Source organism: Simochromis diagramma, unplaced genomic scaffold (genome assembly GCF_900408965.1).
Source record: "Simochromis diagramma unplaced genomic scaffold, fSimDia1.1 OVJJ01000585.1, whole genome shotgun sequence".
Classification (NCBI taxonomy): Eukaryota; Metazoa; Chordata; class Actinopteri; order Cichliformes; family Cichlidae; genus Simochromis; species Simochromis diagramma.
This window is the reverse complement of record NW_024387398.1, coordinates 1503139-1527089: the sequence shown is the minus strand read 5'-3', so window position 1 is coordinate 1527089 and position 23951 is coordinate 1503139. Positions and strand designations below refer to the sequence as shown.

The following is a 23951-nucleotide window of genomic DNA, read 5'->3' as shown; positions in this document are numbered from 1 at the left end:
CAGGTAAAACGGATGTAACAATGTGTCTGATAAGGAAATGTTAAACACTTTGTAGCACCTACGTGGGTTTATATACAGTATAAATAGGTAATAACCAAGGTGATGAGTAATTTGGGTATCAGAAGAATAACACTGACTGTTGGAGCTCTGCTACATGAATGAAAGAGAAACCAGAAAAAACACAGTCGTGTGGCTTATAAGTACTTTAGCGATTTTAAGCTTTTTAAAAGATTTTTGTAAACAACACAGAATTATGACATTTTTTAACAAAGGTTTCGAGTATATGAAGTTTCCCCCAAAGTAGCAAAAATATAGAATAAAATAAAATTGTGTGCAAGAAAAGAATTAGTCTTTTTAAGTCCAAATGGTGAGGCCCATGACAAAACTGATGTATTGCAACAGAGTCCGTCCGATGAGAAGTGTGTGTGATAGTCTGTCTTAAACATAAAGATGGCCTACTGAAACAATGTAGTGTTTCTTACTACATTTTTTCAATAGGCCATTTTATGTTTAAGAAAAAAAATTACAGCAGCAAAAGGATTAATCTGGAACAAATGAAAAAAAGTTGTTTTTTTATAAGTGTTAATGGGTTCTTTATACATAAAGCTTGTGTTCTGTTAAAAAGCATGATGCTTTAGACACTAACACTTTCTTGTTTTACATCTTCACTCTAGACGTGATATGCTTTTTTACCTTTGCATACAGTTAAATGTGCTGTTTTAATGCCTTTTTTTGTTGTTTCAACCACTTTGTTTGATAATAATAAATCAAACCCATTCTAAATTCAGATCATTCAGCTATCCAACTAGATCTAATACTGAACTAATCCCTTTCAGAAATGAGGAATGTCCCAAGTCTTTTTCAACTTGTTCTCAGGATAGAAAAACTGGAACACATACACAAACTGTCAAGCACAGACGGCTGTTACTAAATTAAACATTTGAGACATGACTGAACTGACTTTTTTACCAGCTGAAACCCAGCTGTGGGAGCAGCATGAGCCTTGATGTGCAGATGTGATGGGGAGTTGAAGGAACAGTGAAAGACTTACCTCTCTCAGTACAGACACTCAGACAGCACTGCCTTCTCCTCACACTTGGCGAAGACGTGATAGTAGAGACAGACAGACCACAGTTAGCATACCAGTTAAGTCAGGTATCTGATATAGTATTTGTGTGAGTGCAGCAGCGGACAGATCTTGGAGGACAAGACGTACAAGGAAACAAGATTATACACAGCGAATAAACCATGGAAGCAAGACTCTTGGGAGGCCTAGTTAACACGGAGAGGTAACAGACGAGGAGAGGAGGAAACTCAGCTGAGACAATCGGGACTCAGCCCAAGAGTGCGAACACTCAGCACTTCCAGACAGTAGATGCTCTTCACGAGGCCGTCTTCACCACTTGGAGAAATGTTCCCACTGACCTCATGGAAGGGTTTGCATCATGTATGGCGCAATGAATATTTGAAGTGATCAACAATAACGGTGGAGCTGCTCATTATCAATAAATTACAGGCTCAAAAAATGTTTTGTCTCACTCATTTCTTCTTGTTCTATGTTGAAGCTCTACTTGGAACCTTGTTAAGATCCAACCATGCAAAATAGGATCTTCTGCCATTTTGCAAGCGGTCTTAAACTTATGATCGGGACTAGATAGGATGGATAGATGAATAAATGGTCGGTCGTAAGGTTTATGTAAACAATCGTTAATATAAAGCGTTACCATAGTTTTTTTAATTATCTCTTTCTTTCCTGTAAGTTCAGGAAAAAAAGTTACAGTTTTAATGTTTCCTATTTTAGACGCCAAGCTGCCTTCAACACACACAAGCAAAAGGTCTTGTGTAACTGAAAGTGATATTTATGTTTTTCTGTTCATTTATACGTTTTTGAGTGAAGACTCGTTGTTTTGCATCTGTTTTTGCAACGTCATTCAGCGTCCATTTCTAACAAACTCAAGCGTCTCCATGTTTAATGCATTAAAATCTGGAAAGGAAATATCTTTTTATTCTCAGTAAAAAGTACTTTCACTCTGTTGTGTGCTGATAAACTTAAAAATGTAAGTGTTTGTTTTACTAATTTTTTCACAGGATCACTTCAGTGAAGGCTGTGCGGTGCAGTGAGCGAGGTGGTCCTGCAAGTGTTACTAGTTACTCCTCACCATTTCCGAGACTTCCATAATGTCACAAACACTGGTGATCTGCCAGGACATGGTTACACTGAGAGTCAGTTTCTGATTTCCTGTCACCTTGGCGCGGACACTTTTAGTTGAACATCATCATGTTTCTATTTGGAGCTACTTTGTCTCTGAGAAATGTGGTTTTATGAACTGTGTTGAACAAGTTACTTGTTGAAATTAATGCAATTAAACTCTTGATTTGAAAGAGATCTCCAGGTATTTTCGTGTGTATTATGCTTTGGATAGATTCATTCACTGTTACATTATAGTAGCTTTATAGGCATGTTCTTGTTTTAGTAAGTTCTGGAAAAGGTCACATAATCTAAACGATGCTTGGTAGTGTAGGTTAAGTAATATTTTATGTGGAGCCAGTTCGTGTCACATTTGAAAAAACTTGATAAACTCGGTTCAACTGCCGTGTTTTAAGTTTTTAACTTTATCTTATTTTTTTTAATCCAAATTATATTATATAAGTAATTAAGTCATTTAAGTGTAGGTAATTTGAAGCTACACTAGCTATAACTTAATTCAGTCAAAGCAACAAGAGCCATGTTTACAGTGCTGTCATGTACAAGCTTCAGGCAACTGGTTTAAGCACAAATGGAAAGAGAAACCACTGAAACAGGTGACGCAAGGGAAGGTAAACACGTCCATCCTTCTTCTTCTGCTTATCCAGAGCCTGGTTGTGATTGCAGCATCCTGAGAAGAGAACCCCAGACCTCCATCTTCTCTAGCCACCTCCTCTATCCAGGGGAGTGCAAGGAAGAGGACTCTTTTACTGGTATTACTGGTATTATAAATTGTACAGCACTTTGGGTGCACCTTTGCACTTTATTAAAAGCATTTTACTTGCACTTTATTTAGCACTGCACTTTAAGAATAGATTTGCACATCAATAACTATTTGCACACAAGAGGTTTAATTATTTATTGAGTATTTTAATAATTAGAAGGTAGGCACAGCTGCTCCTCATCAGGAAGTGTGGTGGTTGTCTGTGAGGAGGAAACAACTGTTACTGGGAGAAAATGAGGTCTACTATTAAGGAAAACCTAATAGGCAAATGTGTGTGCAAAGTCTAGAGGTAAAGGTGATGCAAAGAAGTTGCTGTTGAAATGTGATTACTCACCTGTCTTTCCTGTGTCCTCTCCAGGGTGTCTGGGCAAATGTTTCCCCGGGGGTCTGGACACCATTTAAAGGTTCCAGCAGAGGCTGTGGGTTAAGGGAGTGTGGGAAATCTCTGTTCATGGGCTTTTGGTGTTTTTATAATGATTTTAAGGTGTAAGGGTAAAGTGTAAAAATGTTTAATCATATGAAAATGGTAAAATGTATGTCTATATTTATTTATTAAAATGGTTTATTGTTGGTGGAAGGTTGGAATTTGGAAAACTCACCCGACAGTAAAATAAACGCTTTAGTCCTTAACAGCTGAGAGTATTTCAGGCTGCCAGTCGTCATTAGCAGAGGGATTGTTTGTGCTGTGAGAGGGCTGATTGTCATGGCCTCAGAGCTATATAGGCAAATAAATGCATCTTGCTTCCACCATCTTGGTCTTCCTCACTGTAAATCCAGCCACAAAAGGCCACCCTGCTACGAGTGGTGTCAGAAGTTACAGGGAGGCATTCCCTAGGTAGCTAAGAGATATATCTCTGGCGTGTCCTGGGTCTGCACCCAGAACATCTCACCCAGATGGTCCCCAGGAAGCATCCTTGTCAGATGCCCAAAGCACCTCAACTGCCTTCTTTCAATGTAGAGGAGTAGCGGTGCCTCTGGATGGCTGAGCCTGGATGGCTGAGCTCCTCACCCCATCTCTAAGGGAGAAGCCAGCCACCCTTCGGGTAAAGCTCATTTCCAGCACTTGTATCAAATCAAATCAAATCAAATCAAAATTTATTTATATAGCACATATTAAAAACAACAGTGTTGACCATAGTGCTTCACAGTCAATAAAAACATGAGACAGTTAAAACAAACAATAGAAGAGGACAACAAACAATAGGTAACAACGCAACAAGCTAAAACAGCCAACTAGACAGAATCAAAAGCCAAAGTAAAAAAATAAGTTTTAAGACGTAATTTAAAAGACTGGATAGACTCGGCAGTGCGAATATGAACGGGGAGGTTATTCCAGAGTCTGGGTGCCACGGATGCAAAGGCCCGGTCGCCTCTCGACTTCATTCGAGTCCTAGGTTGTGCTAGGAGCCTATGGTTGGACGATCTAAGTGCCCTGTTGGGATTGTATGAATGGAGTAAATCAGAAAGATAACTGGGCGCTAAATTATTCAAAATATTAAAAGTGAACAAAAGAATTTTAAAATCTATACGATATTTAACAGGGAGCCAATGTAGTTTGGCTAAAATTGGAGTTATGTGTTCATGAATTCTCGTACCTGTTAAAAGACGCGCAGCTGCATTTTGAATTAACTGGAGCCGGCAAAGAGAGGAGTGTTGGAGGCCCGAGTAGAGGGAGTTACAGTAGTCCAATCTGGATGTAATAAATGCGTGGATAAGCTTTTCAAGGTCCTTTAAAGGAAGGAACGGCTTTGCTTTTCAAATCTGACGCAACTGGTAAAAGCTGTTTTTTACCACAGTGGACACCTGTTTCTCGAGTTTAAAAGAGCCATCCAGGAACACTCCGAGGTTTCTTACAGTGGACGAAAGATGGCTAGCGAGAGGGCCTAAGGCATCAGCTAACTGGTCTAGCGGAGTGTGACTACCAAAGACTATGATTTCGGTCTTATTCTCGTTCAATGTAAGAAAATTATGTGATAACCAAATTTTAACTTCATGCAAACAGTTGAACAGAGGTTGCAAAGAAGCAGTCACATCGGATTTCAAAGGTAAATAAATCTGGATATCATCGGCATAACAGTGAAAGGAGATGTTGTGTTTTCTAAAAATTAATCCCAATGGCAACATGTACAAAGAGAAAAGAGCAGGACCGAGCACGGACCCTTGAGGCACACCACAATAAATAGGGGCAGAAGCCAAGGAGTGTTGCCCCATAGCAACAGAGAACGACCTCTCTGAGAGATAGGATTTAAACCAAGATAAAACCGTACCTTTGAGACCAACAACATGTTCCAATCTTGATAGAAGAATGTTGTGATTAACCGTGTCAAAAGCAGCAGACAAGTCAAGTAAAACTAAGACCACAGAATATCCAGAATCAACAGTTAAAAGAAGATCATTAAAAACTCTAAGTAAGGCTGTCTCTGTGCTGTGGCGAGGTTTAAAACCAGACTGAAACTTTTCATTAATACCATTTGCATCTAAAAAGGCCTGAAGTTGTTTTAGAACTACCTTTTCCAATATTTTGGAAATAAAAGGGAGTTTAGAGATCGGCCTGTAGTTAGTGAGAGCATTAGGGTCAAGATTTTTCTTTTTCATAATAGGTTGCACAACAGCATGCTTAAAGACAGACGGTACACAACCTGATGACAATGATGCATTCAGCAGAGATAAGATACAAGGACCAATAACATGTAAAGCTTCCTTAAAGAAACGAGAAGGAAGAATATCATGCGGGGAACCAGAGATTTTGAGATGATCAATTATATCTTTTAAAGCAGAATAAGACACTGGCTCAAACTGTTGGAAGACAGTCAAGCATTCAGAAGCTGGAACTGGGTCTAAAACTGATGATGGATGAGATGGATGAGAAGCCCTTAGAGCTGAGATTTTATCAGAGAAATACTTTATCACAAAGAGCAGGGGAAGCATCCCTATAAGTGGTAGTGCAAGGGTTTATCACAGAATTAAAAGTATTAAAAAGAGCTCGGGGGTTGTGGCTATTAGTCATAATAATGCTAGACAAAAAGGCAGATTTGGCAGCTTTAACAGACTTTTGATACTTAGATAGACAATTATGGAGGATGTCCAGAGAGACGTGGAGTTTGTCTTTCCTCCATTTTCTTTCAGCACGACGACATTCACGCCTAAGGGCGTGAGTAGTATCATTTAGCCAGGGTTGTGAGGATTTGGCACGTTTAATTCTCAGAGGTGCCACAGAATTAAGGATGTCAGCGCATGTAGTATAAAAGAGGTTAGCAAGCTCATCCGCTGATAAAACCCCATTACAGTTAGCATCAGAGAGGGGACAGTCAAGGAAAGCATCAATGAAGTGGGCGATTGACTGGGAGTTAATCGTGCGCGATTGCCGCACAGGACCATCACTGTTCAAATCCACATCGCTCGCTACAGTATTAAACAAAACCGGAAAGTGATCTGAAATCCCAAAGTCCTTTATGTCCGTGATGCAAATATCCAGACCATAAGATAGTACCAAATCAAGTATATGACCTTTAGTGTGAGTTGGTTCACTTACCCACTGGGTGAAATTGAGGGTGCTAATAAAAGCGAGGAAATCCTTAGCTAGCGAACTGTCCTCACAGCAAACATGAATGTTGAAGTCACCAACAATTAATATACGGTCATAACGTGGCACTAGGCTCCCCAGTAGATCAGCAAATTCTGGAAGAAAATCCTTAATAAGTTTCGGGGGACGATACACCACAGCGCAGAGGATGGAGGGGACGCAGTTCACTTCCAATAACTGCACCTCAAAACTGCGGTACAGAACAGGTGGCAGCTGCCGACATCGAAGTTTGTTTTTAAAAACTGAAGCTAGCCCTCCACCTCTTCCAGTGGTCCGGGGTGAGCTAATAAAAGCATAGTCAGGTGGGAGCAGCTCCAAGAAGGGAAAAAGTTCGCCGGGGCGAAGCCAAGTTTCCGTCAGGAATAAGAAATCCAGTCCCGACGATAGAATAAGGTCATTTAAAATAAAAGTCTTATTCGACAGTGACCTTGTATTTAATAAGGCCATACGGAGAGTGGTCACACTGTTACTGGTAGGAGAACGCCGCAGCAGGCGAAGGTTGCCGAGATTCGCGCCTCCTCTGGAGGACCGCACCCAGCACCGACCGGGTGGAAGATCAGCTGGGAGGTCCAGGTAACCATAAGGTCCGACAGGGCGAATCCAGCGATGACAGAACAGTCTGAAGTTAGCATGGTTTCGGAGGGCAGAAATACATGACAAAATGTTTGTAGAATAGCGATCATTTATTGCAACATAGGACTTTAAAAGGGCCTTGATACGAACACGGATGCCGCCACGTTTACCCCGTCTCCGTGAACATTTCCTTTGAGAGAAGGTAGATGGTAAGTGGCGGAGGTAATCAGGAAAGTCCTTCGAAAGCGGAGGAGGATCGTCAGATCTCCATTTAAAATCTTGTGTCTGGTAGTCCAAAGGCCGGAGATTCAAAAGAGTTTGGCGATCATAGACAAGTAACGTGGAGACATCAGGGCAGCACATAGAGAGAAGGACAATAAACAACAAACAAAAACGGAGGAGACGGCTTGCCGTGAACACTGGCGCCATCTTGTTTGGATTCTGCAATCTCATTCAAAAGAGCTGTGATCGAAAGATAGGTGAGCTTTTACGCTGAGCTCTCTTTACTGTAGGCCACCACTTGATGTCAGAGCGTGGGTCTGAATGTTATGTAAGAATGCTTGGATGTAGATGAAATCACTTTATGAAAGTGTGTGTGACTGGATGGAGAGAGTGCTCAAATTGAGTAGAAAGGCTCTACATACGTACCGGTCCATTTACCATATATTTGGTGTGTGTAGCAGTAATATGAGGAAGCCAGGCGACACACACACACACACACACACACACACACACACACACACACACACACACACACTCATAGGCAGAGGGGACAGAGACTGCTCGTTTAACTAAAACAGATAGCTCAGCTGAAAATCAAAGTCAGCAGTATGGCAGCATTTTGCTTCTGTATAATGCAGAAATTCTCTTTCTGAAAATAATGTTGGTGTTGCTGACAATGCAACAGTTCTGCTATATTTTCTCCTGCAATAGGCGGTAAAGAAAAACTCCTCTTTGTGGGTGAAGCAGACATCCTCAACTTTCAGATCTCAGCTCAGTGACCAGACAGCTTTTCATAGTGAAGGATTTTTCTATGGCTTACACTTTAAACTTGCTCTTTCACTGATCACTGTGCCTGCAGAAACACTGACTGGCTGTGTCTCTGTCATTGTCAGAACTCTACATTTGAACAGAACTGTACGATTTCATAATGTTTATCAATGTCAAACTTAAATGGATAACAGCTGTTATTCAGCCCATAGAAACGACACAGAGTGGTCTCCTGCTGCAGGCGAGAACAGACTTTATCCAACACTGACATCTTGTGGAATACTTCAAACATATATGTGTGTGATGATTTCAAATCACAAAAGTTATTATGATTAGTTATGATTACTTTTATCCATGGAATGTGTGTATGTGGAAATATGTCTGTATACGACATTAAATAGGTCAATTGTAATTGAACGGGCGCCATCATGTGCGTATGAAAACAAAGGCACTGCGCATGCGCGTTTTACCCATATTCTATCGCCATATTTCATTTTCTTATCATTGCCCAACATTACAGTATTACCATGAACAGTATGGTAATACCAGCCCTACTCCCACCCTCCCCTCTTTAAGTTTTTATGTTTGTGAACCAGGCTCAGCGGGCCCAACACGTTAAAGTCGACTCCAGAAATTCCATAAATTGCAAAGAAAAACGTATATTTCCTAGTTCATGCCTAGATAATACAGACAAGAAAAGAAAGACACCACAACTGAGGATAGTCAAGAAAAATGGGTGAAGAAACCACCTAAGCTTACAATACAAGAAATGAAGGTCATTAGGGAAGTGACAGCCAAAACATCCCTATATTACCGTCTGGCAAGGGGAGGTGCACTGTTGTTCTAAAGACAACAGATTATCACACACAAATTCCTACACTCCTCAGTGACAGCAATGCCAATGAAGCCCTAAAATGAGACCCCACAAGCAACAACAAAAAGAAAGTTATCAGTTGACCGCCTTTCATATTCTGTCAGTACCCAGGGGATGCTATACCCTCTATTTACGGACTTCCAAACATTCACAAAGAAGGAATCCCACTCAGACCCATTGTCAGCAGTATAAACTCTGTCACCTACAACATTTCCAATCACCTTGCCATCATCCTTGCCCCCCTTGTGGGTAACACCCTGCATCACATCAAAAGAAACATAAGTTTCACCAGCGAAGATACAAAGGATAATAGTTTGCTATTTCTGGACTGTGCTGTGCACATTGAGGAGAATGGAAACCTGAATATATACCACATACAAATACCGGTACCTCCTCTTTGACTCCCACCACCCTCTGGAGCATAAACTTTCAGGACCCTGTAACACCAGGCAGAAAATGTTCCCCCCAAAGGAAGAAGGGAAAGAAAAGGAACACGCATGTAAAGAAATGTCTTTAAACATGTGGTTATCACAATTGGGCTTTCATCAAATCAGCAAAGATGCACAGAAAAGGTCAGACATCAACTAAGGAGAATCAGAAGGACAACCGGAATAATATTGTCATCCTTTATGTAGCAGGTATATCAGAGAAACTCAGGAAAGTCTTCTCCAAAGATGACATCCCGGTGTACTTCAGCCCCAGCCATACAAAAGTAACTATTGCATTGCTTTAAAAAAAAACCCTCTGGGGTCCAGGGTACAATTGGCCATTTTTAACTACTTCTGATGTTTCCTCCACATTTCACCTTTAAAAAGTAGTTACTTTGCCTTGTCTGGTCTCATTCTCTTCAGCACAACCTCCCGTGTCTGAATTTACAGTCATGTTTTAATTTTGACATACTGTGTTAACACAACTGATCTAAAATCAGACAAAAAACATAAAATCCGAGTAGAAAAAGTTTTATTTTTTACTGTAACAACCACAAAGATGGTTAATGAATCATATTTTATAACTTTACATGTAAATATAAATTGTCAATTTTAAAATCATGTGCACAAGTTTTGCAAACAACAAAGATATTTGCAGCCATTTACCTTTTACCTTGATTTTTTAAAATAAACTGTTTACAGAACAATCAGCTGTTCTTCAATAAGATGCCACACAAGTTATTTGTATCACTCCAAATATTTCTGTCCACTATAAAGGAAACATCACAGCCTGATACCTGCAGGTCTGACAGCAGCAGGTGTGTCACTGCTGTTTCTACCTGGAGACAGCAGCCGCCTCATTGTTCTGACACACAACACAACACTATCCACAGCACTACACACTAACTACACAAGACAACACATTAACTACACACTCCAAACACGCTAAACGTCACAAATCTCTCACATCTCAAAACTCTCTCTCTCTCTCTCTCTCTCTCTCCCTAAACAACCAAACGTCATGTTGCCATATCATTTTTGATTGGTCGACATGGTGCATTTTTTCACGAACGGGCAGGGATTTTTTTGGGGGTTTTTTTGTTGTTGTTTTGCTCATAAGCAGAGAGCGCTCGCTGCGCTTCCTTAGACGTTAAAGTCAAGTCAAAGTCAAAGTCAACTTTATTGTCAATTCTGCCACATGTACAGGACATACAGAGAATAGAAACTTCGTTACTCTCAATCCCTAGATAAAATAGAAAATGAACATTTAAATATAAGAGTGATTAAAAAATGCAAGTAAAATATTTTAAAGTAAAAAAAAATTAAATAAAATTAAATAATATAATACAATTTTACATATAACAAGAAAGCTATACAATATACAATATAAGGGTAAATGACATTGAGTGCAAACCAGGCAGAGTAGTGCAAATGGGCAAATAGTGCAAATGGAGATATAGTAATGTACGGTAAGAGATAGTGTAACAACAAAGTCTTATGAGGTAATGGCAGTCCAATGCTCCACAAAGTGACTGGTAACTGGTGCAGGCCAGTGAGTGAGTCAGAGAGTGTGTGTGTGTGAGTGTGTGTGACAGAGTTCAGTGAGACCGTGGAGGAGAGAGGGGAGAGGGGGCAGAATCGGGAGGGAGTTAAGCTTCCTGACAGCCTGATGGATGAAGCTGTCCTTCAGCCTGCTGGTCCTGGCCTGGAGACTCCGCAGTCTCCTCCCCGACGGCAGCAGCTTGAAGAAGCTTTGCATTGGGTGCGTGGGATCAGCCGCTATGCAAAGGGCTTTTTTAGTGAGACGGGTGCTGTAAATGTCCTGGAGGGAGGGGAGAGAGACACCAATGATCCTCTCTGCAGCTCTCACTATGCGTTGGAGGGTTCTATGACAGGACGCATTGCAGGCTCCAAACCACACAGTGATGCAGCTCGACAGGATGCTCTCGATGGTGCCTCTGTAGAAAGTGTGCATGATGGGGGCTGGTGCTCCTGCTCTTCTTAGTTTGCGGAGAAAGAAGAGACGCTGCTGTGATTTCTTGGCCAGTGCTGTGGTGTTGTACGTCCAGGAGAGATCCTCTGTGATGTGCACACCCAAGAACTTGGTGCTGCTCACTCTCTCCACAGACGCTCCGTCAATGGTCAGAGGAGCATGTTGGGTGTGCATTCTCCTGAAGTCCACAACAATTTAGACGTTTAGACGTTAAACGTGACGAAACTATTCAGGAAAAAACACTCGTACATATTGTGTATCATGACTCTGGTTTTACTGGCCTATCAGCACAGTTTATAACCTGGTATATATCACATTGTTACTTTGTCATCTTGAAGTGGTCATGTGATCGGCTTACCACGACTACTTTATTCTTCAGTCAAGCAGCAGCACTCATGTGATTGTTTTGCCCCCTAGCTCGAGGTGTTGTGCCAAAGCGTTAGTAACGCCGTTACTTGTAACGCCGTTATTCCCATCACTGGTGGCCACAGACCTGACATACCATGTACACCGCCTCCTTGTGGCAACAGAGCTCAGTGCAGGCAAACGGGCCATCCCATAAAAACCACTTCATGCAGCATTTTTGCCAGCTTTCTTTCCAAGCTTTAAATAGACCAGACTTTATTAATGTGGGAGCTCTTTTCCAGTTTTACTGACAAAAGCACTTTCCTTTTTCCTTTTTACACAGTCACTTGACTTGAAGATTACAAAAAAACAATATTGTGGAAATGATGTATATGTTGATAACAGTTAACATATATAATAAGAGTGGCACAGATAAATGATAAAGAGAGACAATGCACAATAGGTTACAAAGAAGTTTAGAAGCAGTCCTCCATACAGCCGTTTCTTGCTATTTGTGACAAAATTTCATTCCACACCTTAGCGACGGGCTATGCTAGGCCCCGCCCACGGGTCAGTGGGCACTAAAGCCACAGCGTCGAGTGGAAGCTGCTGGCCAATAGAAGGACTTCTGCAGTTGGAAACCTTCTACAAAGTTGCGTCGCTGTGCGCACAACCACGCAGAGACGATGGAAAACAAGCAAAGCCAGGTAATTCTGGAATATCCTTTTCCTCTCGAGTTTTTCTGTTTGCTTGATTTTAGACTTTTTTTAAATATGTCGTTTAGCTAGGAAATAAGTGGAAGCAGGCACGTGAAAAGGAAAAAAAGTTTTGTCATCTAAGCAGAAATGAAGGCGCAAGTCTGTTTTGGTTAAAATAAAAAGTCGCTGGCAGAGTTGGCTACAGCGCTTGAAGCGTTTTCCTGTGCTTTACGCGATTCGTTTAGCTTGTGTTTCCAGCGGTGACGCTCTGCTGTTTTCCCCGATGAAGGCCCACCTGCAGCTAATTATAGAAATAAAGCCTCAGACAGTGTTTTGTTCAGCTGTAGTGAAAACTACCAACATTCTTTCCCTTTTTTTTTTTTCTTCAAGTACTGGCTGGGAATGCCAAGCTTGTGCCTGATTTTGGAGTTCTATTCAAATGCTGGTTCATGGTTTTCCATTCCAATAGAAATGAACAAAAATGTATCAAAGTGGGCACAGTATCTATATAGTTCAATTTCATTCTCTTTAAACATATTAAATGCCAACACATGGTTTAAATAAACAATTGAGTTTGGCACAAGTAAATCAACAATTGAGTTTATCAAAGAAAAAGACAGGTTGACATTGATGTTTGCAAGTCTTCAAGCAGCATTTTCTGTTCACCTGTAGAGCCCATCACTTGATTCATTCGTTGGGTTTTGCGTAAATGGCTCTACACTACAGTTATTATTGCTGTATTTGTCATAAAGAAATGACAAGTCACCTATGCAAATATGATGCATTTCCTTTCCCACTTAATAGCGTTTCAGACCAATTCAATTTAGTGTATAAAGGTCAACGTGCACACTTGCTGGGCAGGCACAGAGGACTGCAGATAGCTGGCGTAAAAAGAGAGTTAAGGTAGAAAAAGTCTGGCATGTGCTAGCAAAGAGCATATCAAACACACAATACTAAAACAAGACCAGACATGTCTGACAGCAAGCGCCTGTGTCAGCCTCAGGTGATCATTTATTAAAAACACTGACTCAACTAAGCGTGGCTGGAGCACTCCAGATGATCCTCATGTTGTCATCTCAAACACACCAGAGGAGCAGATGAGCATCATCAGCCTATTGTTAAAATTGTTTGTTTGCAAGATGCTGCCAATGGGAAAAAGGTTATTTTAAAGTGAGCCAAACAGCTTATTTCAGACACAGAATGAACTCGTGAGCTGCTATAATAACTCTTGGGATCTAAGAGAATAACGTCCCTTTTATTTATTAATTTTATTATTTTTTTCAAAGAATGCAAGTCTATAAATTAGATGGAACAAACCAAGAATAACCTCATAAATAAGAATATACCAGTGGTTGAATCTACAACATGACAAAGAAGACCAGTTACCCACACATGTGATGTAGAGTGGTGAGTAAGAGCTTTAAAACTCTTATAAATAATAAATCTTAGTGCTCCATGATGGACAGAATCCAGCCTGTAGGCATTCTGAGCATGCATGCATATAAATCACATCATTGTAATTAAGTACAGACATGAAAAAAGGGAGAACGAGTGTTATTCTTGCCTCACAGGACAAACAGGACTTTATTTTAAAGTTGCCTGAACTGTACATAAAAGGTTTAGTTTTCCTTTGAGAAGATCGTCAGTTTGATGTTGTCAATATTCAAAACGCGTTTCTGCACAGGTTATGCTGTAGTGTAGTGAAAGCTGAAATAGAGCCTGGCTATGAGTAGGTACAAAGTAGTACATCAGCATATCACCAGCATAAAATGAGAATGTGCTGTAGCGATATTATTACTACGATTGTTTTATATATAAAATGAATAACAGTGATCCAAGAACAGAACCCTGGATAACTCCTGTTGTGACATAAACCAAGCTAGAACAAAGTCCTTCTACCCATACACCCCGAGACCTGCCTGAGAGAGAAGTGTAGAACCATTCAGCTGTCTTTAAGACATTTTATGATCAACTGTATCAAATGTCAAGGCTGCACAGCATTGTTTTCAACTGAATTTATGAAATCATTTATTGCTTTTAAGGCTGCTTTAGTTGTACATTAATTTGCCCTGAAGCATCACTGAAAGTCACCTAAAGTCTTATTTACAGTCAGGAAGTCTTTCAGCTGTTCACTAGTTTCCACAACTTTAACAGGAGTAGAGCAGATTTTCATATGGTTAGAATTAAATTGGTATTCAAAAGATTAGAAAAGTAACTGCTGGTGCAATTAAAATCAGCAGCCAGCTTTTAAAGGAGGGGCTCCAAACTGTCTGGGTCTGCTGGTTTTCTAGCATTTGAAAGTGAGGCCTTGCTGCTGGTATAATAATCAGTGTGATTGGTCAGATGCTGCCAACCATACCTCATTCATGTGAACACACTCAAACCTATATCAGGGAAACTTGGCAAATGGATGAGCAGCTTTATGTGACTGCATATCATAAATCGAAAAAACAAAGTATTTTGGACTCACTTGGTAGTACACATGAAGATGATGGACTTGTGCTGGTTCTATTTTGTTTCCACATCAGGTGCTGAACCTTGAACGGGTGCAGGCCCTGGAAATCTGGTTGAAAGCAACCAACACAACGCTGACTCAAGTTAATGGCCAGAGGAAATATGGAGGACCACCTGAGGGTGAGAGAATCTGCGTCTCCATATTTCTTTGCCTAATTTAATATAATATAATTTGTTCTCGAATCTTCACCGCAGTAGTACCAACACTGCCTGTTCTCTTGAGCGTTAAGAAATATTAAGTTTTTGGCTCAGAGATTTTCAACACTTCACCACTGTCACCAAGTGCCAATAATGATATAGATTTCTCAAAGGTAAAAATGAATCAGCTGCTTTTGTTTGTAAAATGCAGCTGTGAAAAGACTCGGTTGATATATAAAAAAAAATCTCTAAAAGCTAAATGTGGAAATACTTGATGGCCACGGACTTAAAAGTCAGTTTGATCTTATATCCAGCTGAAACAAGAAAAGCCCGGCTTGCTCACATGTCACTCTATTGTAAAGACACGGACTTGCTTTGTAAAGTGCACTAAGGATTTGTTGTACATTTTGCATTGCATGAGCTTGAATTTTAAAATTGCATAATCAGCCATACCATTTCCTCTGTTTCACGGTCAGTGTGGGAAGGTCCCACGCCAGGACCGCGCTGTGAAGTCTTCATCAGCCAGATCCCACGGGACACGTACGAGGACATCCTGATTCCCCTGTTCAGCTCCATTGGACCACTCTGGGAGTTCCGGCTGATGATGAACTTCAGTGGGCAGAACCGCGGCTTTGCGTATGCCAAATATGGCTCAGCTGCTGTAGTTGCTGAAGCCATACGGCAGCTGCACGGTCACATGCTGGAGCCTGGCTACCGCATCAGTGTACGGCGGAGCACAGAGAAGCGACACCTTTGTATTGGAGGTTTGCCTGCGTCCACTAGGCAAGAAGACATACTGCAGGTATAGCTGAACTGTGGAATGTTTTGAGTGTGTTGACGAGGGAAAGGGGTGAAATTCATTCTGTGTCACCCAGTAAGAAATGGCACACATCATCTATCACCCACATCTCTATGCACCAATACATTTAGTGAATGAGCAGGAGGTTGTCAGTGTTTCCAAGTTAAAGGCAGTGCTAGTTAACCCATAACAGCTGGTACTTCTGTGTTCGTGTCTTAAATCACTCATAAAGTCTACTCTGATGCAGGGTTGGTTAGTGTGTATGCCTCTCGACTGGATTGGATCTTTTTTTTTTTTTTTATCCCACAGATGCTTGGTTAGATTGATATCAGAGGAATTTGGAGGCCAGGTCAATGCCTCAAACTCAGTGTTGTGCTCCTCAAACCATTCCTGAACCATTTTTGCATTGTGACACGGCACCATCAGGGAAAGCTGTACATGGTCTGCAACAATGTTTGGTGGTACATGTCAAAGTAACATCCACATGGGTGCCAGGACCCAAGGATTCTCAACAAACACTGGCCAAACTATTACACTGCCTCGGACTGGCTTGCCTTCTTCTCATAATATATCCTAGCCAGGTGTTTCCCATGTTAACAACTTGCACACACACCCAGCCATCCAGGTGGGGAGGTGGGGTGGGGTAATTGAAGAAAAGCAAATCAACTATGAAGATTGACCAGTTTCCCCTGTGTATGATATGAGTTTGATGGGCAAAATAGTTTTTCCAACAGCAAGGTGATTTCCAAAGACTTGTCAGCTACCCATGGAATACCTGGACATGATGTGCAGTGTGTGCATGCAAGGAAACGAGTGCAAAACAAAAGAAGGCCAAAAAAAAACCTCTCTGCAGTACATGTACTGTACTTGAAAGGGTTATAGATGATATACCGTATTTTCTGCACTATAAGGCGCACTTAAAATCCTTTAATTTTCTCAAAAATCGACAGTGCGCCTTATGTCTGAATTCTGGTTGTGATTACTGACCTCAAACCGATTTTATGTGGTACACGGCGCTCAAAAACCTGTCAAAACTTGTTTTAGCACGACTTTGGTTGCTACGAAGCCGCACCGCTTGATGGATTGTTGGAGCATTACAGCTACTGTAGGCAGGAGCCTCGCAACTCCATCAGGTTCAGGTCCAAAGTCAAACGAACACTGCAGCATCACTGAGAGTTAAAAATTGTCAAAATTCTTTCATCTGTAATAAAATGATCAGCGTTGCTGCTTTACCTGGTGTAACAATTAAGTTTAACATCCAGGCATCCATGAAAACAGGATTTATTAAATTTAATGGAGTTAGAAGTTAGCAGGAAGTTAGCTCGCTAGCTTCCACCTAAACATGAAAATACAGTAGGTGTTTATAGATGTCTGGCCCTTCAGTCACATCTGGTATTGAGGTTGTCATTTAACTGCTGTGTGGATGAATGTTGTCTTCTGAGTGATCATGCTTTGCTTCTAGGTGCTGCGTGTGCTGGTAGAGGGTGTGGAGAGAGTTTCCCTGAAGGCTGGACCTGGTATCGAGGGGGTATCTGCTACTGTTGCGTTCTCATCTCACCATGCAGCTTCTATGGCTAAGAAAGTGCTGGTGGAAGGTATGGGAGCTCTTGTTCATATAGATGAGTGACTTAATATTGATCATGGTCCCATTTCTGTGCCAGCCTGGGTGTCACTTGGTTACAAACCAGTTTCTGGTTGTGCACTGTTACTCCACTCTCATCATCACTTGGTATGGAGAGCAGAAAACTAGGTCTTAAGTCAGAAGTCATTTTATTCACAAGTCAGTTCAGTTTTCAATTAAAATACAAATTGTAGCATGAAAATAAGTAAAATGGTTATTTGTGAAGTGGAGCTCCCCAAAAGCTAATCAGCTGGTAAACACTAGAAAATGTCCTACAAATGCATAATTCTCACATTGCAAGAATAATGGCATTAAAAGTAACAGTGTTCGTAATGTAATTACTATTTTTATCGTTACGACGCTTGAAGCTGTCTTCAGCCTACTTGGAGCTGGGGGAGAAACAATCACACAAGTTCTGCTGATTGGCTGAGGAAGAATAACGTAGTCATGGTAAACGAATCATTTGACCAATTTAAGATGACATGGCAACAAGATGCTATGTAAGCCCAAGACAAGAAAGTGGGGACTTCAGATTATATAGCAGTCTTTAAATTGTGTTGATCGGCCACGTAAAACCAGAGTTATTATAAAAAATATATGCAATATTTTTATTTTCCTGAATACTGTTGTTTACTGCAGGAAGAAACCTTAGAAATGAAATTTTCTAAGGAAAGCGCTTGCAAGCACTCTCTGCTTGTGACCAAAAAGAGAAGGAAAAAACACCCCTTTCCTATTGGTGGAGAAATGTAACATGTCGACCAATCAAAAAATTATATGCAACATGGCGTTTGGTTGTTTAGGAAGAGGGGGAAGTAGGGAGAGAGATTTGTGATGTTCAGCGTGTTTGGAGTGTGTAGTTAGTGTGTAGTGTAGGTTGTTTTGTTTTGTGTCAGATCGATGAGGCGGCTGCTTCAGACAGACTGCAGTGTAAACGCTGTCTCCAGGTAGAAAACAGGAGGAGCGATACACCTCCTGCTGTCAGGCCTGCAGGTATCAGGCTGGGATGTGCTCCACTGTCTTATAGTGGACAGAAATTATTTTTATTGCAGTGGCACAAATAATTTCTCGTATCTTATTTGATGCAGAACACCTGATTGTTCTGTGTAGAGTTTGTAATGTTGGAAAAAAAGAAAACCACCACATTTTTAGGTAAATAGCTGCATACAACTCTGTTTGCATAACTTGTGCATAAGTTTAAAAATTTACATTTGCATTTTAAGTTGTGAAAATGATCCAATAAACATGTTTGTGGTCGCTACAGTAAAATAACTTCTACGCTGATTTTGTTTTATAGTCTGATTTTTAGATAAATTGTGTTAATACAGTTTGTCAAAATGGGGGAAAAATAACTGTAAATTCAGACGTGTGAGGTTGTGCAGAAAAGGATGATACCAAACAAGGCGAGGTAAACAGTTTTTTAAAGGTGAAATGTAGAGGTCAAATCAAAAGTAGTCAGAAACAGCCAATTATACCCTGGACCCCAGAGGGTTCAACTTTTTATTTTATTTTATTTTTTTATTTTATTTTAAAGTAACACAATAGTTACTTTTCCTAGTAATTACTTTTATAGTATTGTAACTCAGTTTTTAACTCAGTTACGTGTATGAAGTAACTATAACTACCTTTTCAAAGTAACTTGCCCAACACTGCTTATTACATTATATTCTAAATCACTAAATATCCATATCCATGTAAGTCCATATGAAGCGGTGTCCAAACATAACTCAGTTGTATAAAATGCTTTGAGTGCTCAGAGTTGTGAGTCCTTCAAAGCTAAATCTAAATTTGTGGACCTCTACAGTAAATCTTAAGTCTAAATCCTGCATTATACATAACACAAGCTTTTTGAAATGAAAAAACTTTGTAACAATGACAGAGCAGAGGGAGTATCTAGGTCCCTATATCTTTATGTTCACTGTCAGTATGCATCTTGAATTTCAGAAATTCATCAGTATGAAGCATCAAAAATAATAATTTATGATGCATTGCTCAACTATGGCGTCAGGAAGAACAACAGTTTTATGACCCTTATGAAAGACCTGGTTGAACACCTTTGAATATTGTTTCTGAGCACCCCGAGAAGTTTCAACAAATTCGCTCGTATAATGTGATTCAGCTTATTTTTATGCTTTTATCATTCTTTGTTTCATCACTTGGAGTTTTAATATTTTTAATAAGAACATACAGCAGAAATATATTTTTAAGATCCTCCCTAGTAAGTGCTCTTTTTCTTTTTTCAAATTATAAACTGAATCTCATGTTTTTAGCTTTAAGTTTTCTAGTTGGTGTCAATAAATTTGTTTCATTTTCACTTTCATCTTTTAAGATCAGTGAATAGTACTAGAGCTTAACCTCCTAAGACCCAAACTCTTCCACGGCATGCATTTTGAATTTCTCTTTGATATTTGGGCATATTGGGGCCCGATGAATGTAAAAACAAAGAATTACCAGATTTTTATTTATTTATTTATTTTTTTTTAAACCTTATTTTTGTTTCTAAGAAAAATCAGAGCCACATATGAGGATATTCGTTTAAAATTTTGATAGAACAGTAGCAGCATAATGTCCTCGTAAGTGGATATCAGGCCCTTGTAGAGCAAAGTTGAGTATTTTACTCTAAATAATCCAAAATGTGATGTCCACATATGTGGACGCAGGTCCTAGGAGGTTAAAGGTCTGTAATGTCAAAAAGAATTAGGCCACTATTGAAACAAGCATGATGAATATTTGTGATGTTAACACAACTATAGTGTATGCATTTATAGTATACACTGCTGTATGCCAGGAGTGAACAAGACGTCAACTCACTGATCCATAACACTAGGATCTATAATGAAGACTGGAGAAGTGTAGAAGGTAACCATGCACACATTGAGGACAGCTACAAGTATCTGGCCAAAAGAGGAGATGGAAGCTCCTCCAATCCAGCACTCCAAGACTGCGTGCTAAGTGAAACAAAGGTGGCTGAGGACTAGTGCGTGTCAGAACCACTATCCAGAATGGAAAAAACAAAGATCCATAAGTTACATCAGGAAGATGTTCAGAACTAAATACCTCGGGTAGCAGAAACCCAAGAAAGAAGAGGAACCACCATGAGAGGACAGGTGGAAGACATGGTTGATGTATGGAGAAGTCCTACCAGCGCTGGACAAAGCTGGACTGAAAGACGCCATAGAGGCACAAATCATGGCAGCACTGGAACAAGTTCTAATCACAAGTTTGATCTGCACTGGGGTCTACCACACCAGGCAAACCCCAGGTGCAGGATATGCAGACTATCACATAAGCACATAACAGCAGGCTGCAAAATGCTAGCAGGGTAGACATGGAACGCCATAACCAAGTGTCTATACAGAAACGTCTGTGCTGAGTACGACCTGGAAGTCCTGAGGTCAAAATGGGAGATGCAGCCAGGGTGGTGAAGGATGACCGAGCTAAGATCCTGTGAGACTTCCAGATACGGACGGACAAACTGGTGATTGCTAACCAACAGGACACCGTAGTGGTGGACAAGCAAAAGGAAGACGGCATTAATAATAGATCGGCAAGTGATAACAACACAGTGTCTGTGTATGCGTTTAACAGAGTTGTGCAAAGAAAAGCGAACTTTGTAGCTGTTTGTTTTACATGGTGAAAATCTGCAGAAGCTGCATTTAATGCAGACTTAATTTGTTCTGATGTTTAAATTGGCTAGTTTGCTAAAGGCTGATGGCAGTCTCACCAGTTTCTGTGACAGTGAGGACTGGAGCAAGAAGGGAGGATACTAAACCATCTTTATCTCAAGGACTTCATAACATTATTTTTCAGATTTAAAGTAAAATGGAGTATTAAAGTGTGTAGCTGTTGTTGCTCCCCCCCCTCACAGGCTAATAAAATGTCCATGGGCCATTAAAACTCTGAGCCATTCATCTTGGGCTGTTAGGTTGGACAATGAATTATCATCATTAATTAGTAACAACTACACCAGTGTCTTGTTTTCAGCAGCAAACCCTTTTGTATCAAAGCCAAACAGTTTTCATCGTTGCAGCCACCATATGGGCTTAAAACAGTACATACTCATGCACAAGTGATTTAAACATGCACACACAAGTGCACACTCAGTCTACCTTATCTACGAGATAACATACTTTATGTAATTAATAAGGAGTAGTATTGGGGCCACATTAACAAAATCATACATTGATCTTTTGGAGAATAAAGTAGAAATCTATAGATTAAAGCACTTGCATAGGTGAGTTAGCAAAATCGTACTTTAGAATCAGTTTTGGTTACATTGAGCTCTCTCTTTTAGGACATAACCTTAGTGTGGTGACACACAAGGGTGTTGAAGTCATGGTGCAGAAAGCTGCAGAAGAAGGTGCAGAAGATGAAAATGCACAAACCTGGACGAGTCTGTCAACTTGGTGCAAATGAAATGGCAGGGAGTGGACCGATGGAAGGATTACACCCTCGATCAATATGCTTATACAATAAGACAGCTGATCAACTTGTTTCACTGAAATGCACGTAGTGTAGTGGCTGCAGGAGCCACGGCAGTCGTTTGGCTTTGAGAGAGAAGTCCAAATGTGGAGATTACAGTTCAAAATACTATTTCAAGTTTAATGTTGAAATTTTGACTTTAAACTAAAAATAAACACAAATTTCTTTTTTTAATGGTTTGGCCAGTGGATCAACCAAGAGCCTGATGGGGCTTCCAGTGGAAACCACTTGGAATTCTAAGTTTGCATGTCTATCTTACTGTTAACACTTGACAGTTCTCCATTTGAATCCTTTAAATGTGTTCTGTCTCATATTATAATTAATCTCTAAGATTTGATCTGTTAGGTTTTTTTTTTAAAAAACTGTATTTTTGGTTGAAGGAAACATTCTTCCTTCTAATCTCACTTCTTCACTGTTTTCTTGTGTCTCCAGCATTTAAGAAGCAGTTTGCAATGTGTGTGTCAGTCCAGTGGCAGCCAACAGAGAAGCCAAACCCTGACGAGTCACGCTGCCCTCAGAAACGTGCAAAGAGCCTGTTGCCGTCACACCTAGGGCCCCTGCACCACAGTTCTCCACAACCCTCAGGCCCGCCTTCATTCCTGACCCTCCCTGCATCCATACCCGCAGGTTTCTGCAGAGCAGTGGGAGGGCCCACTGCTCCTCAGCTCCCTCACCCTACATGCTCTTTCCCCGATTCCTCCACCCAAGGCCATCTTGTATTTGCAGTATCCCCAGTGATGCTTCTCAGTAAGCTGTGTGAGACAGCAGGTGTTGGTCAGCCGTTTTATGAAGTGCAGTACAGCCACGCTGGGCCTGATGGATTCCTCTACTTCTCCTATAAGGTGCAGATCCTCGGGATCACTGCCACTTTCAAGGGGTTGGTCATGATATTACCGGGTCCTAATGCCAGCACCATGCTAGAGGAGGCTCAGAAGGCTGTAGCCCAGCAGGTCCTGCAGAAGATGTACAACACTGGTCTCACACCCTGAACAGCTGATGCCGTCCTGCAGTTCTGTTTCACCTCGTTTGTGTTATGTGCTTTCTTTTTCTGCATGTTTTTACTAGAGTAGCACCAAGTTTGTTTCTCTGACTAGAACTTGTGGTTTGTTTTATGCATGATTTTTACTGTACATTAGTGTTCTGTGTTACTGGATTGGTTCTCATTTTAATTAAATGAGCTTTGAAAAGAAAGTGTCGGCATTTCTTTCAAATGAATGAAAGATTTAAATTAACTTAGGAAAATGGTAAAGCAGTTATTACTTGTCTCACTTCATGCTGTTATGAAGCCTAGTGACTCTCATCCAGACCTTAACGCATCTTTGAAGTTGTGGATTGAGACTAACCCCCTCACTGGTTCGGCATTTTATGTTAAACTGACAGACACGTTTACAGAGAACCTGTTTGGATAGATTCAGTCTAAACAGATCTGTTGGGACTGTGATTTATGGTTTGGGAAGTGACTTACTGTGATATACAGGGTGGGCCATTTCTATGGATACACTGTAATAACATGGGAATGGTTGGTGGTATTAAAGTCCTGTTTGTGGCACATTAGTATATGTGAGGGGACAAACTCCTCAAGATGGGTGGTGACCATGGTGGCCATTTAGAAGTCGTCCATCTTGGATACAACTTTTGTTTTTTTTCAATAGGAAGAGGGCCACGTGACACATCAAACTTATTGGTAATGTCACAAGAACAACAATGGTGTGCTTGGTTTCAATGTAACATAAGAGCCATTTCGTTCTTACGTTATAAATAAATATATATATATATATATATATATATATATATATGTGTATATATATATATATGTGTGTATATATATATATATGTTAATATATATATATCTATATGAACATGTGTTTCCTTCACCAACCTCACACACAGATCCAAAAAGATCAGGAAGTGGGCAGTATAGTACAATATGTGTTATTTTGTACTGTA

The 23951-nt window shown here is 40.4% G+C and overlaps 2 protein-coding genes across 2 annotated transcripts; one reads left to right on the top strand and one right to left on the bottom strand.

Moving 5' to 3' along the window:
• Positions 1–5859: 5859 nt before the first annotated feature.
• Positions 5860–7599, bottom strand: LOC120720561. The gene is made up of 2 exons (XM_040010286.1): positions 6807–7599; positions 5860–6311 (listed from the first exon to the last, which is right to left on the bottom strand). Exons 1-2 carry the CDS (start codon positions 7576–7578, stop codon positions 5860–5862), a joined length of 1224 nt encoding a protein of 407 aa, XP_039866220.1. The 5' UTR covers positions 7579–7599.
• A 4731-nt stretch (positions 7600–12330) lies between these two features.
• dnd1 (DND microRNA-mediated repression inhibitor 1) lies at positions 12331–23358 on the top strand. The gene is made up of 5 exons (XM_040010349.1): positions 12331–12462; positions 14982–15087; positions 15582–15907; positions 17367–17499; positions 22437–23358. The coding sequence occupies exons 1-5, from the start codon at positions 12442–12444 to the stop codon at positions 22991–22993; spliced, it is 1143 nt and encodes a 380-aa protein (XP_039866283.1). The 5' UTR covers positions 12331–12441; the 3' UTR covers positions 22994–23358.
• Positions 23359–23951: the final 593 nt, after the last annotated feature.